This window comes from Felis catus, chromosome D2, assembly GCF_018350175.1.
Source record: "Felis catus isolate Fca126 chromosome D2, F.catus_Fca126_mat1.0, whole genome shotgun sequence".
NCBI lineage: Eukaryota > Metazoa > Chordata > Mammalia > Carnivora > Felidae > Felis > Felis catus.
Window position 1 is genome coordinate 33,213,319 of NC_058378.1, and position 15,931 is coordinate 33,229,249.

Here is a 15,931-nt window from a genome sequence, read left to right on the forward strand (position 1 = left end):
GTCCTTAATACTATATCTCAGTATCTTTTTTAAGACTGAGTATCTGAAAACAAAGTAAAATGTGACAAATGTTCTTTCTCTAACAATACCGTAATATGGTTTCTAAGGATCATACTTAAGTTAATTCATGAATTTAGGTAGTAAACCTGGTCTTTACACATACCTAATTGTATAACCCAGAACATATACACTTTGGTTTGAAGGCAAACATTCCAAATTGTATTCTTTGTCATCCACCTATATAATTCAAAACTATAACAACATACGCTAAATATTTATTTTTTGTTCAGGAAAAGGGAGTGGGGATGGAAACTTCTACATTAGACTTTTTAGATCCTATTGTTCTTTTGTCATTTAAATTTATGAAGTTTAAAGTTTTGAAATTTAAGTTTATAAATTTAAAATGTTTTAAACTTTAAAATTATATCATGCCCTCTTTTAAAAAGAAGTTTATTTAAAAAAATTTTTTTAACGTTTATTTATTTTTGAAAGAGAGAGAGACAGAGACAGAGACAGAGTGCAGGTGGGGGAAGGGCCAGAGAGAGAGGGAGACACAGAATCAAGGCAGGTTCCAGGCTCTGAGCTGTCAGCACAGAGCCCGATGTGGGGCTCAAACTCACGAACCATGAGATCATGACCTGAGCCAAGGTCAGACGCTTAACCAACTGAGCCACCCAGGCGCCCCTGAACTTTATTTTTTTTAAAGAACTTTAAATCTCACTTCTTAGGAAAACATTTTATTTCTGCTCATTTCACAAGTTTTAAAAAGAGAATGGAAAAAAGACATAAAATTAAAGGGCAAGCCCTATGCCTGTATTCTCTGACATGATAACTCACAATTATTTTATTTATTTATTTTTTAAACTTTACTTATTTATTTTGAGAGAGAGAGTGAGTGAGCAGGGGAGGGACAGAGAGAGAGAGGGAGAAAGCTAGAATCCCAAGCAGGTTCCGCGCTGTCAGCGTGGAGCCAGATGGAGGGCTCAAACTCACAACCGTCAGATCGTGCCTGAGCCAAAACCAAAAGTTGGACGCTTAACCAACTGAGCAGCTCAGGAGCCCCAACTCACAATCATTTTAGAGAGTGTTTGCTATTGATCTTGATCTCAATATAAACATGAAAATTTCAACAATTTTTTTTTGTTTTTTGTTTCAAAACTTTAGAATAATTATGGTTCTCTCATTATAATTTCCTACATGGCACAGCAAAGGCACAAGACTAACAATCCTCAAGCACTAAAATCTTGGCACTTAGGTGTATTTATGATTTTGAAGCATTCATCAAATTATAATCTGTGACAAAACATACTGTCAATATGTAGATTTTCTGCTTTTGGATATTTTGGGGCTTAAAAATTATAATAAAAAGAGGAATGTTTCTTCTACATACCAGTCCAAATTATCTTCTTATTCTTTTTCTGGGAGTAATATTACACAAAAACAACACAAACTAAGATAAGTAAAATAATCTAAACTTGTTCATTAGCATTTAATCTGAATAGTATAAACAAAGTGACTCAAAGAAAAAGAGTAGTAACTTCTTAAACATTCACACCATCAAACAACTTCTCAGCTTCTTCAGGTAGAGCCTGTTGTCATCTTTGATACTAGACTAAGCCAAAAGGCAATCTAAATGCACCTGCCTGGAGTCCTCTAATTCCATTATAGGAAAGCATTCCTGAAGAAATTGCTAAGCATTTAATATTTATTACAGTGAAAGAACAAAAAGTGTGTTTCCCATTCCTCCTTTCCTTCTTTTGCCTCCCTCTCTTCCTCCTTCTGTCTAGATCTTTCTCCCCCTCTCTTCTTCCTAAACCCATGCACCCCTTTCTAAGGTACCTGCACCTGCATCATCATCTCAAGCTAGTATTAGTGTCTGTCAGTAGATCATCTTCCCATTCCAGTTTATTCCATTATTGTTGCTGTATTAACGTCTCTTAATACTTGTTTGTGATCAGACTCTTGCTTCAAACCCTCTTATCTCATCATTGCCTACAGATTAAAATCACAACTTTTGGCATAGGAGATAGAATCTAATATAGAATCTTTTATATGACAACTCCAACTTTTTTTTTTCTTTTTTTGGAAACCCAGTCTTTTCTGCTAATACTCTCTCTCCTCTCTTCACCATTTCTCACCTTTGGCTTATATCCAGTAATAATAGTTAACATTTATTGATAGCTTACTATGTGCCAAGTACCTTCTACACAAAATATTTATTTTACAAAGTTACGTGCCAAGCGCTGTTCTAAGCACTTAACAAATAATACCTCAGAGTGCCTAGCTGACTTAGTCAGTAAAGTGTATGATTCTTGAGCTCAGGGTCATGAGTTGGAGCCCCATGCTGAGTGTACAGCCTACTTAAAAAATAAAATAAAATGTTATTTAAAAAAATAATAACTCAATCTTCATAACAACCTTTGAGATAGGTACTATCATTATCCCTATTTTACTGCCTAATGGCAGAAAGCAGATCAGCAGTTTCCCAGGTCTGGGAGGGATGGACAAAGTGGGAAGTGACTACTAAATGGCATGGAGTTTCTTTATGGAGTGATGAAAATTTTCAGAATCAGAGAGTGGCAATGATTGTACAATTTTGTAAATCTACTAAAAACCAGTGGATTGTATACAGCAAATTGGTAAATTATTAAATTTATTTACTTATTCATTTACTATTATATATTAATTATTTATTCAAAAATTTATTAAAATTATTAAATTGGTAAATTATTTTAAATGTTTGGCAGAGGAAACAGGCAGATATTAAGGCAGGATATCTCCTATTGGTTGCTTTGACACAAGTGCTGAATTCTTTGAAACATCTTATTTCACAAATATTATCAACACCAAATTATTTGGGCAAGAAATTTTAGTGCAAAGTTAAGCCAGAAATCAATATAATCCTTCTAGATAACAGAGACAACTGGAAGAATGAGAGTACACGCAGGAGCAGAATGCTCAGATAACACGCACCTCTTCCACAGGAGACCGGTACTCGCAGTTACTGCAGATGCTCCCAGGAAAGCCACCATCATTAGTCGTCGCCTGATCTGGGTGGGCTGTGATCCTCCATGGTAACATCGAACGCCCACGGCCAGTTCTGCCAATGCAGAGAGTGAGTGAAGACGAAACATCCTGTGGACAAAAAGTAGAAATGTTATTCCTAATTAGTGATGGGAACAGCGATGATGATGATGATGAAGATGATAATTTCCACATCACCCACATGTACTACAGACTTACTCAATGGCAGACACTAAACACTTTGCGATCCCATGTAGTATTCCATTTAATCCTCAGAACAATTGTATGAGAAAAATAGCACTATTACCCTGACATATGAGTCAGAGTACAATCAGAAGACAAGAAACCGCATAGTAATTTCAACAGGGAAAGGTTAATATAAAGTATTATTAATTATAACAAAGGATAATACCAAGAATCAAAGAGATAGCAGATACAGGGAGCAGCCACTACTTCAAGGGCTGATGCAGACCAACAGGAGAGGAATAAATCTGTAAAGGGGCCACTCTCAACAGGGCTTAGATACAGGCCTGTGATAAGGACATGGCATGGATGTCTGAGAAATTCACTGAAGTATCAGGCCAACAGGTCACTCACTGTAAAGTCATCTAGTAGAACTCAACACGCCAGGGGAACTCAGGAAGGTACCAAGGGGGAGATGTCAGAGTACGGAACTCACTGGGAAACTGCATGTAGGAGTGTTGCTGCTAAAACTCCCTAGGCGTTGAGAGCCCCACGGTGTCCCACATTCTGGGGGCCTCAGTGTGCTACAGGAGCGAGCAGCCAAGACACTAGAATCAGGAAGAAAAACTCCTCCCTTCTCTACTCTCCCTCTAGTCCTTCTACTGACAAACCTTAACAAAAGCTGGCAAGAGAGAAATTTCCAGTGTTGCAAAAAGGGCGATGAAAGATGGATTTACAACTGCAAAGTAACAGATTTGTAAGTGGCACATCCATTTTACAGATGTGAAAACTGAGATATAGTGACTTGATCTAGAGTATACAGCTAGGAAGTAGATCCATAATCTAAACCGACTGGACTAACGTCAGAGCCCAGGTTTTTAACTAGGACACTTTGCAGCCCCCCTACCTTTTAATGTTGATATTGTTTTTGCTAAAATAATTTAAGTTTTCATTAAATATTCCTCACTCCCAGGTCCTTGGAAGACCTCCTACGCACCAAATTCTTTGGTTTCATACTTATAACTTCACCTGTTCCTCTAATTGTTAAATTCAGAAACATCTGTATTAGGTCATATTATTGTTCACTAAACACTCACCCTCCCATCCCCCATCCCATGGGAAAATACTACTTTCCACACTCTTCATTTTAGGTGTGTATCTTGCCATATGCCTTGCTATGGCTAATGGGATGTGGGCCAGTTCCATAGAGCGCTTTTAACAAGTACTGCTGTTAGCCTTCTTGTGCTTCTGCATTCTACCAAGAGAAGACCATGCCCCTAGTAGGCATGCTCTTTCAGCCTGGGTTCCATAATGGACAGATCTCAGCCTGCAGCCAGGCACTGGGAAGACCAGCTGAGCCAGTTGAGCACAGCTGACATATGGAATGCTAGTGAGAAATAAATGTTTATGATTGTAAGCCACTAAAACTGGAGGTGGTTTATTGCCACAGCAAAAGCTGACTAATTCAGCATCTAAGAGAGTTACTGGGAACTTCTCATTCAACAAAAATGTATTAAGTTCATGCTATTCAGGCCTTGCTAAGACCTAAAAGGCTAAAAAGAATTCCACATTGTAATTAGGCAAGATACACATGAAATATTTTTTTAATGTTTTATTATTTATTTTTGAGAGAGAGAGAGAGAGAGAGAGCGAGAGAGAGCATGACTAAGGGAAGGGCAGAGAGAGAGAGAGGAAGACAGAATCCGAAGCGTGCTCCAGGCTCTGAGCTGTCAGCACGGAGCCCGATGTGGGGCTCGAACCCACAAACTGTGAGATCATGATCTGAGCCAAAGTCGGATGCTCAACCGACTGAGCCACCCAGGTGTCCTACACATGAAATATTTTAAAAGGATACATTTCTAAAATGGTATCTTGAAGAAGTATAAAAATATTGGGGTATAGATATTAGAGAATTTAAAAAAAATTTAAACACCAGGGTAAGACTGGGTTAGTCAGCAAAGGCTTTTGTTTAGTTTTGAGTCTGAGAATGGTACAAAATCTTGATTAAGTGATAGAAATCTCATGGACACTCCAAAAGACAGGATCATTTCTGGCACCTCCATATAGAGTATTAATAGAAAATGATTTTTCTCCTCTAGACAGTATCTTGACACCAGAGTAGAGGCTTCATTTTTATTCCACCAGGTGGAGTGAAGGAGAAAGGGGCATTTCTTCCTGGTTATATGACTTTTTATAGTGGCAGTTTGTTCAAATTACACCAAATATCCATTCTCTTCTGTGATTTTCCCAACACACAGTTCACTGCTTCCTAAATTATCTTGCACTTTATACATATCTTCCTATGGCAATTAACACATTCGTTCATGTGCAAGTTTGCCTTCCCCACTCGGCTCTCAGCCTCCTTTTAAAGCCAAAATTATGTTTCTTCCTCTTGGTAAACACACAGTCTAGCACAGAGACTGTTACATTACAGGTGTTTAAAATACTTAACCATCTAATTTACGTTCACATGAAGATGAAGGTACAAATTATACAGGTACTGGGCTCCTGACATTTAAGTATACTTCTAAGCCCCAATATACTAAGAAAACTATGTCTTTTACCATTTGGATTCAAATCAAGTTAAGACTACTTAGCTGTCCCTTAAAATCACTGAGCCAGTTACTAACTCTTCTATGGGACCTATACCTGTAATCTCTTAAGTAAACCTTTCCATTAGCCTTCTTCATTCAACCTAGGCCCAATTTCAAAGCTAGAACTAAATCCTGCCCTTATGGACAAAGAGGGAAAAGAATTAATTTTCTATCCTATTTCCTAAGACCTAAGCTGTGGCAACACAATTCTTATGTCCCTCCTCAATCCCAGAAATCATCTCATTTTACCACACATACTTTAGCAAACTCCAGCACCAAGGAGACTATCCACTATATTTTCTTCCTGTCTGTCAACAACTGATTCATTTTTATCTGGAGAGAGAGAGAGAAAAAGAGAGAGAGAGTGTGAGTGGGGGAGGGGGGCAGTGGGAGAGAGACAGAAAATATTAAGCAGGCTTTGCGCTGAGCATGGGCTCGATCCCACAACCCTGGGATCATGACCTGAGCCAAAATCAAGAGTCAGATGCTCAACTGACTGAGCCACCCAGGTACCCCTGATTCATTTCTAAATTAGTATTTTCCAAACCCACAAGTGCATTCAGATATATAACACTACTTTTGTCTGTAATAAAAATGAGCATAACTAAAACATATATATCTGGAGAAAACATTATTCATCACTGGCAACAGAAAGAAAAGAACACTCAGAAGTTTCCAATGTGAAAAACAACCAGTTCAAAAGTTGGAACAGGCAAGGAATGTGTAAGACTGGAAGGTAAATTTAGAACTGATCAGATATGGAGAATAAGTAGATGGATATCCAACAACGTAATAAAACCATTTTTCAGTAACAACAACAAAAAAGGCATGATCAAATAGGTAAGCCATAATTATTTGAGAAGATTGTTTGAATTGTGAACAGAGAATTTTGACCAAATATACAACAGGAAAACACTAAATATCTTAAATTGGAAAAGAAAGTGATGAAAATGTTTTTTTAAAGAATATCACTATTCAGTAGTGAATAAATTCCAAAGAACAACAACAACAACAAAAAGCTAACAGGAGTAGTGAATACAGCCCAATGGCAATTAATAACCTAAGTACTGAGTGATAAGTATCTAGATGATTAGTATGGAAACCAAACATAAAATAAAAACAGCCAAAGACAGACAAAACTATCAGATAACAGTGTCCAACACACATTCATAGGTAAATGTGTAGGAGATATGGAAGACAGAAACGAGAAAGAGATTAAGATAATAACAACACTAAGTAGAGTATGGTAGAAAGTAAAATGGAGTAGGAATCCAATGACCCAAGATCTAGTCTCAACTCTACTACTAAACAGCTGCGCACAAAGGAAGCTTATCTCCCTTCCTTAAGGAAGAATTTCATACAAGGAGAGAATTGCCTAAATGAGCTTTAAGGTTTCTTTTATCTCTTAATGCTCTCTAATCTGGGTGAAAAACTATATGGCAAAGTTTAATCTATTTCGTGGTGGGGGAGGGGAGTAAGATCATGCCATACAATCGAAACTTACTAGTTTTGAGAATCCAAGTCTATATGCTCTAGTGTTAGAGGATTTTTAATTTTGAAAGTTCTGAGTTTTACTAACAATCTACTTATATTTTGATGTTGTAATTCAAATGTTACTGTCTACATCTCATTTTACCACTGGTTTTAATCTCATTCCCCAAAGCACACATCAAAAGATATATTTAGGGGCCTGGTGGGTTCAGTTGATGGAGCATGCAACTCTTGATCTCAGGGCTCTGAGTTCAAGCCCCGGGTTGGGTGTAGGGATTACTTAAAAATAAAAAAATCCTGGGTTGCCTAGGAGGCTCAGTCGGTTGAGCGTATGATTTTGGCTCAGGTCATGATCTCACAGTGGGTTCGAGCCCCTCATCGGGCTTTGCACTGACAGGGCAAAGCCTGCTTGGGATTCTCTCTCCCTCTTTCTCTCTCTGCCCCTATCCCACTTGTGTGTGTGCAAGTCTGTCTCTAAGTGAATAAACTTAAAAAATTTAAAAAAAAAAAAGATCTATTTGTCTTCTCTAGTGCAATTTTCACAGATGCCAAGTAAACAAAGAAAAAAAAACCACCAAGATTACTATAATTTAATTCCTAACTCCGTAGTGCAGAATAGTGTAACTAGTTGAATGTGTTAATTTTTGATGAGGGACCATTTAAACAGATTTAAGGAGATCAGATTTCCAATTGAGTCTGGAAAATTGAACAGGCCAATTGGCAGCAGTTGTGCAGTAATGAAGCACGTTTAGGAGAAGGATTAAATTAAATCAAAAACAGTGTATTTTTCTTCCCTTACAGTACCCCACCCTCCGCCCACAAAAAGCATGCCTCTAAAAAGTGGCTTTGATGTGAAGTGAAAAAAGATGAAGAGGTATTTCTAACCAAGAAATGTCAAGGGAGGCAAATGAAAGATAATTTTTTTACCAAAGAAAAGCATTATTTATCCAACAAGAAACAGAACAAGTCTTTTAAAACCTATAACAACATAATATTGCTCTTTCTATATCTATTATTTTAAGACTATTAATAATGGCTTAATATAATGCTTTTGATAACTTTCAAAGGGTCACAGGACGAAGAAATCATTTAATTCAACATCTTTATTTGCAGATGGAAGAACTGAGATGCAGATAAGTTACATGGTTTACTCACAGCTAATTAGTACAAAAGCCTACAACAGATCCTGTAATTCTCAATTCCCAAATATCCTAAAGGGGAAACACTTTTTAATAACTGTTCTCAGCAAAATAAATGTAATAGCCACACTCAAAAAGGAGATCATATGCCCAGCTACAGAAAGATAAATAATGGTATAATTACATAATACAATGTAATATAAACATTAAAAATGCTGATCATAAAGTATTATTAAAATATTATTTCACAAATTAACAAAAATTTGAGCTAAAGAAATAAACAGTGGAAAAAAGAAGTAAAATGGCTCTGAGGGGGAGCCTAGATGGTTCAGTCAGTTAAGAAAGCATCTGACTTTGGCTCAGGTCATGATCCCATGGCTCCTGAGTTCAAGCCCTGCATTGGGCTCCCACTGACAGTGCAGAGCCTGCTTAGGATTCTCTCTCTCTCTCTCTGCTCCTCCCCCACTTGCTATCTCTCTCAAAAAAAAAAATAAATAAACTTTAAAAAATGGCTCTGAGAACTGAGACACTTGATCTCACTAACAATAAGAGAATGCATATTACAACTGAGATACTGCTATTCATTCATCAAAAGCTGGCAAAAATCCAGAAGTTTGAAAACGCAATTGTTGGCAATGTTGTAGAAATGGCACTGTTAAAAAATGTGTAAACTGGTACAGCCTACTTCCTAAAAGAAAAAGGAAATGGTACAACAGAGGGCAAGTCAGCAATGTCTATCAAAATCACCCACATAAAACTGACCCAGCAACTGCACTTCTGATAAAAATATCCTAATGACATACTTGCACACCTGTGAAATTATACACGCACAAACACATTACATCATGGTGTGATAGCAACAGACTAAAATCCACCTCAATGTTCACCAGGAGAGGACAGGGTAAACGATGAGAAACACACCCAAGGCAATACCATGTGGCAATAAACAGGAAATGAAAAACTACATATAGATTTGAATACTTTCATAACATACTATTATCTTTAAAAAGCAAGTTACGGAATAGCATATATAGTATGCTACCCTTTTAGGTAAAATGAGGAGAAATAAGAATGCATATTTGTATGTTCCTCCTGTTAAGTAACTCTGGAAGGACACACAACAAAGTAATAGTCGTGGTGCTAGGAGGGGTGGGAGATGGGTGACATCAGAGACAAGGAGACTTTTATAAGATACTACTTCATTTTTAAAACTATGCTTATGTATTTATCCATGTAAACAAATATATAGTATTTCTCATAAACTCTTTAAAAGGCAGAATATAAGATAATATGTGCATGTCAATTAAAATAATATAAAACATATATACATGTTTTTAACTTAAAGAAAAATTAGATGATGCAAACAAAATTTAATGATCTTCTGGGGAAGAATCTATTTACACTTTACATTTAAAGAAAAATAAAATCAGGTCCAGAGACTGATGTTTCACTCCTCAGCCAGGGACTATCATTTACCAGCCCTCATAGTGGGCACAGGCCCAATAATGTCTTAGCAAGCAACCCATATTGTGGCAAGTTTCCCTAGTAAGATAAGCTTTACTTCAATCAAAGTCATATCCTAATACTTGGATTACTGGCACATCCCAATTTACCAAACCGTTAGAATTCCACACCTTATCCTGATCCTGACTTAAAACACCTGCTTGCACTTTTCTATGCTTTTAATTGTCTTCTATTTCTGACCTCTGACAACTGCACATTTAAAGGAGGACTGCTTGACTCTTCTAATCCTGACACTGGCCCAATAAACCACTGTTGTACTATTACCAACTGTTACCCAGCACTATTGTTAAAAGCAACATCTGCTAATTCTGAGGCCAAGATAAATTTTTGATATCTACCCAAATCTGGCCACCAACAAAATGTAGGCCTCAGTTAAATAAAACTTCAAGGTTCCAAAGCATTTAGTTAACGTGAACTAAGCTTGAGAAAATAAGGACCAAGTAAGTGTCTTTTCTGTCTGCACTTCGGGAATCTACTACAGCATCTGGCATAGACAGCATATGTAGGTGATGGTTTAGGGCACTCTGTGAAACCGAAATATGGTTTCTCTCTGAGAATCACATTGTAAAACCAGCATTATCTGAGGTGCCCACAAGGATTCACCCTATTCATCCCAGTGGCATCAAACCAACCTTAAAACTGTAGGCCATCAGAGTCTCAGCCATTAAGTATCTAAATTATATACTTAATTCTTCTTTATTCTATTTCCATGTTCACTAAGTATGTTATGATTCTAATTCAGCTTCCTGTTTAGACGGCCTTCAAAGAGAGAACATGATGATCAGAAGATGACAGACAGTATCCTAGTTCTCATGCCAGCTGTATTTCTCATGGTAAATTAATAAGTTGGCAATCTGTTTTAATCTCCTGTGATATTAGTCAGCCTAAGGAAGCTTCTCTGAATCCAATCAATTCCAAGACACTGATAAGATCCAGTTTGGGGATTTTCAAGGTTCAAGGGCTAGACCTTGCACCATGAGGACATCTTGACCTTGGCATTCATTCAAATTTACAAAAGTCTTGGCAATTCATTCAAATTTCCACCCTGGAACAGATACCAGTGAGAATTTCCCAAAAGTTTGGTAAGGCCAGAGTCACTGAACCTAAGGACCCACACTCACTTGCGTTTTGTTCTCATGTTACGAATTTAGAGGAAGGCAATAAATGAAGAGTCCAAAGAAAGGGAAATTATGGGAATATAGATTTATTGGATATCATACAGATTTTTGAGTAGAACAACCAAGACTACCTGCATTTTTGTTTACAAGTAAGATTTTATGATATTTTCATTATCAAAACTGTCAAAAACTATGATAGTTTCTTTTTATACTTCTGAAATCCCACCACTCTCCCTAGAAGCAAACTGAGAAAGAAGTTTGTATGTATCTTTGTTGATAGTCTTCTATTTGTTTACATATAAATAATATTCCATATACATATGTACACTCACCTATTCAGCATTTGGAATGCTTTGCATTATCCTTTCTTTTATATAATGGAATCATACAATACACATTGGAAGATTTTTAAAGCTTAATAATACAATTTAAAATCATTCCAACAAAGGATATTCTTTTAACTATAACAGAGTAGTTCAATCTATAATTGTTCCACAATTTAACTATAGGGCAATTAATAATATACTAAGTTTGTTTCCATCCTGTGGCATTACAAACACAGCTACAGAGACTCTTTCCCTGTGCATTTATTTTTTTTAATGTTTATTCACTTATTTTTGAGAGAGAGAGAGAGAGAGAGAGAGAGAGAGAGAGAGAGAGGGGGAGACAGTGAATCCCAAGCAGGCTCCATGCTGTCAGCACAGAGCCCAACACGGGGCTTGAATTCACAAAGCATGAGATCACCTGAGCCGAGATCAAGAGTGAGATGCTTAACAGACTGAGCCACCCAGGCACCCCTGCATTTACTTTAAAAAAAAAATCTTTTTATGTATTTATTTTGAGAGAGAGCAAGAGCAGGGGAGGGGCAGAGAGAAATGGAGAGAGAAAGAATCCCAAGCAGGCTCCACACTGTCAGTGCAGAGCCTGATGCGGGACTCAAACTCATGAACCGTGAGATCATGACCTGAGTCATGATGCTCAACTGACTGAGCCACCCAGGTGCCCCTCCTGTGCACTTATTTTGATTCATTTTTATTCAAGTACATCTATGGGACGGATTATCTACAAATGAAACTACTAGGTTAAAAGTAATATAATCATCTTTAACTTCGATAGATACTGCCAAATAACCCTTCAAAACTGACATTCCAATTTACATACCACCAATAGTATATGAGGGTACTCTTTCCCTATATTTGTTATTATCAATCTTTTCCATTTATAAAGTGGATTTTAAAATGACACCTAATTTAATTTGTACATTGCCTATAAAAAATGAGTTTGATCATCTTTGTTTAGTTTTCAAGGGTTCATCACTGTTGTTCTGAGGGCTACTGGAATATTGAACTGTATTTATTTTCTTTGGTTCTAGTCATATTTCCTGAAGGCCTGAGGCTTCATCTTTCCTTTCCTGAAAAAAAGAGGGGGGGGGGTGACTTTTTCCATCTAAATTTAAATATAAAAGATTTTTAAGTCAGATGCAATAGTAACACTGTTATTGCATATCCAGTTATCCAATGTTGGATATCCAAAAAATATCCAATGTTATTTTTTAGTAGAATGTTTTTATCAAACAACCAAAAACAAAAAAAGACGAAAAATTTCTCAATACGAACCATTTCAATACTTTTCCAATTCAATCTGAGCTCTAGCAGAGCTGACTGGGAAGAGTTTTTCTATCTAACATTTGTTATCTAATGGCTAGTCATACTTTCAAAAGACTCGAATGGATTAACATTCATTACCAAAAAGAATAAGTTAAACAGCAACAAAATTCTCAAAAATATAAAACAAGTGTTTCATGTTTACACAACTGGAAAATGAGGGTACACATCAGTCGGCTCCCATACCTATCCTATTGAAAACAGGAAAAAAATGACAAATGAAATACTGAATTAAAATGGTAAAAAAACCAAAATGCCAGAAACCATACTAATTTATAGTATTCCCAATTCGACTGCAGTATAGTGACATAATTACCTCTGTGTTTCACAACACAGATGAATGAACTTTTTCTTAATTTTACTAAAACTAGAACAACTTACTAAATACACTCTAGGCAGTAGTGCAAACATAAGTATATTTATTTCACTGATATTTGCAATGCTCCTTCTTTGTAAAGGGTGTGTGTTATCCCCAAAACATGTGCCATCTATGAAAAACAATAGTTGCCATGAATATAGGAGAAGAAATAACAAAAAATAAGCATCTGCTATTGTTAGATTTAAGATTTATGGAATTCTTGGGGTGCCTAGGTGGCTCAGTGAGTTAGGATCCGACGCTTGATTTCGGCTCAGGTCATGATCTCAAGATTCATGAGATCAAGCCCCGTGTCGGGTTAGCACTGACAATGTGGATTGGGTTCTCTCTCCCTCTCTCTCCTCCCCTTCCCCACCCTCAAAATAAACATTAAAAAAAAAAAAAAGATTTATGGACTTCTGAGGGAAGATTTAAGTAGTTTGAGATTAGTCAATTGAGTTATTGTGCAGACTACAAGAATTATTATAGTTAATATATGTTCAGAATGGATTTCATACTTCATAGTTTACCCACAGAACTCACAAAACTGGGCTTCTACACCTCATGAAAGCTGAAACTTGGCTACTGTGCCTAATACAATACACAAAGCCTAATACAATACTCTGGGCATTAAACACATTTAAATCTTTATAAATTTAAATAGAAATATAAGTTAAATACTTATAAATATGATGACTATATAATACACAAGCTATTGGACTAGAAATGAGGAGAGTCAAGTTTCTGGCTTGGTATTATCATTGTTTCTGTATGTCTTAACATGACAAACTATTTGTGTACTATTCCTTAGCCCAGCCCTTCTTAAGGTCAAAGGAAATCCTACCTCATCTGTAAAAATTATGTAAGATCATTATCACTCTTGATTTCTTCCTTTAAATTCCTGTGGAATTAATCACTACTATGGTACCTGATGTATGAAGTAATTTTGTTTGGGGCGCCTGGGTGGCTCAGTCGGTTGAGCGTCCGGACCTGATCTCACAGCTCGTGAATTCGAGCCCTGCGTCGGGCTCTGTGCTGACAGCTCAGAGCCTAGAGCCTGCTTCTGCTTCCATGTCTCCCCCTCTCTGCTCCTAACCCACTCACATTCTGTCTCTGTCTCTCTCAAAAATAAATAAACATTAAAAAAGAAATTGAAGTAATTTTGTCTGCCTTTTTTTTGAACAAATGGATGCAAATACATCTGGGCAAAAATAAAAGACAAAGAGTAAAAGATGATAAAAGGGTTTTTTTGTTTGTTTTATAAATGAACACATGAAATAATTTTAATGTATACCTGTCAACTTGCCCAGGATATCGAAAATCTAAAAGCAGGAAGTATGTTTTAGGTTTCTTAGTATCCTCAGTGCCAATTAATGAATTTAAAGTTATTACTAGCAGTAATAAAAAGTATTACTGTTCAATTACACAAGCAGATACAGAGAACTTAGGTTCTCTTTCTAGCTCTAGCCTGCTATATGACCAGTAAATGTTTTATCCTCTCTGAAACTGAATTCTGGGAGATACAGGGCACAGGTGGTATTTGTTTCTAAGTCTTTTCTGGCTTTAAGAGTTCATTTCAGAAAAACAAAATGTAAAAGTATTTTGTACTTTTTGGAAGAAGGCCATCCTGAGTGGTAATAAATGAGGCAACATCCTACATTAGACTCAGTAGCTGAAGCAAATTTCACATAATCCAAAATGTCCAATTGCTATTATTTCATTCAAGTCATCAGCTATGTATTTATTAAGGTATTGTGAGAGCAGTGCAAGAAGCACAAAGATGAACAGACAGTGTCTGCCCACAAACATCGTATAATTTGGTAGGGGATATAAAACAACTATTCAACTATCCATTATGTAAAGGGTGGAAAAAGTGTAAGGGCTACAGAACATATTAATATGGATTCAAAGAAAGGAAAAATTACATTAGGTTGGTAAGTAGAAAGGGCTTAAGGCTCCAAAGAAGAATATTTACTTAGAGTAGGAAAAAACTAAGCATTCTTTACAAAAGTGTTTGGCTAAATGCATTATCTTAGAAGCCTTTGCCACATTATCTGAGGAATGGGACAAACTACTGGAAATACAACCTTTACTGCACAACTATGGCACTGGTAAAAATGCAACAATATATTGGACTTTAATTGTGCCAGGTATCAGCAATGGATTTCTTTATACCATTACCAACTTAAAAAATATTTCATTGAGGTACAACTTACAATGAGATGTACAAATCTTAAATCTAAAGCTTGACTGGTTTTTTACACACGTACACACCTTGTGAAATCACTACTCAGATCAATATGTAGAACATTTCCAGCACCCCAGAAGGCTCCCTTACCCTCTCTTCCAATCAATATTTTTTCAAAGATAATCATTCTTTTGACCTCCATTACCACAGTTTTGCTTGCCTGATTTTGTACTCCATATAATGGGATCATGAAGATGGATTTTTACATATTTGGTTTCTTTTGCTCAATATCATATTGGTGAGATTTGTTCTTTTCATTGTTATTTTCATTCCATTGTATGAATATGCTTTACTTTTCCATTCTATTGCTGAAAGACATTTGGGTTGTTTCAAGTTTGAATATTATCAATAAAGCTATGATGCATAGTCTCATGTAAAAAAAAAAACAAAAAACAAAAAACAAAAAAAAACAAAAAAAAACATCTCTGTACTTTCTCTTAGATGAAATGAATCAGACTGAAAGTTCTGCACTGAAGACACCAGGATGACTGCCAAAATACAGTAAAGATTAACATCCACGTCTAGAAAAGATGCATTTTCATACCTCAAAGTGACATTACTGACAGAATAAATGAGGAAAGCTCACACTTC

General features: G+C 36.4%; 1 protein-coding gene across 8 annotated transcripts in view; it reads right to left on the reverse strand.

Annotated features, from left to right (window-relative positions):
- Nucleotides 1-15,931, reverse strand: part of MICU1 (mitochondrial calcium uptake 1) — a 248,255-nt gene that overhangs the window by 200,796 nt on the left and 31,528 nt on the right. For 7 of the 8 annotated variants that reach the window (XM_019813253.2, XM_003994041.4, XM_019813251.2 and 4 more), the window contains exon 2: nt 2,974-3,135. In XM_019813253.2, the coding sequence (XP_019668812.1) occupies nt 2,974-3,134 (161 nt within the window). In that variant the 5' untranslated portion in view covers nt 3,135. Of the gene's footprint in view, nt 1-2,973; nt 3,136-6,059; nt 6,135-15,931 lie in introns of all 8 variants that reach the window. The other variant, XM_023240541.2, reaches the window with a different exon arrangement.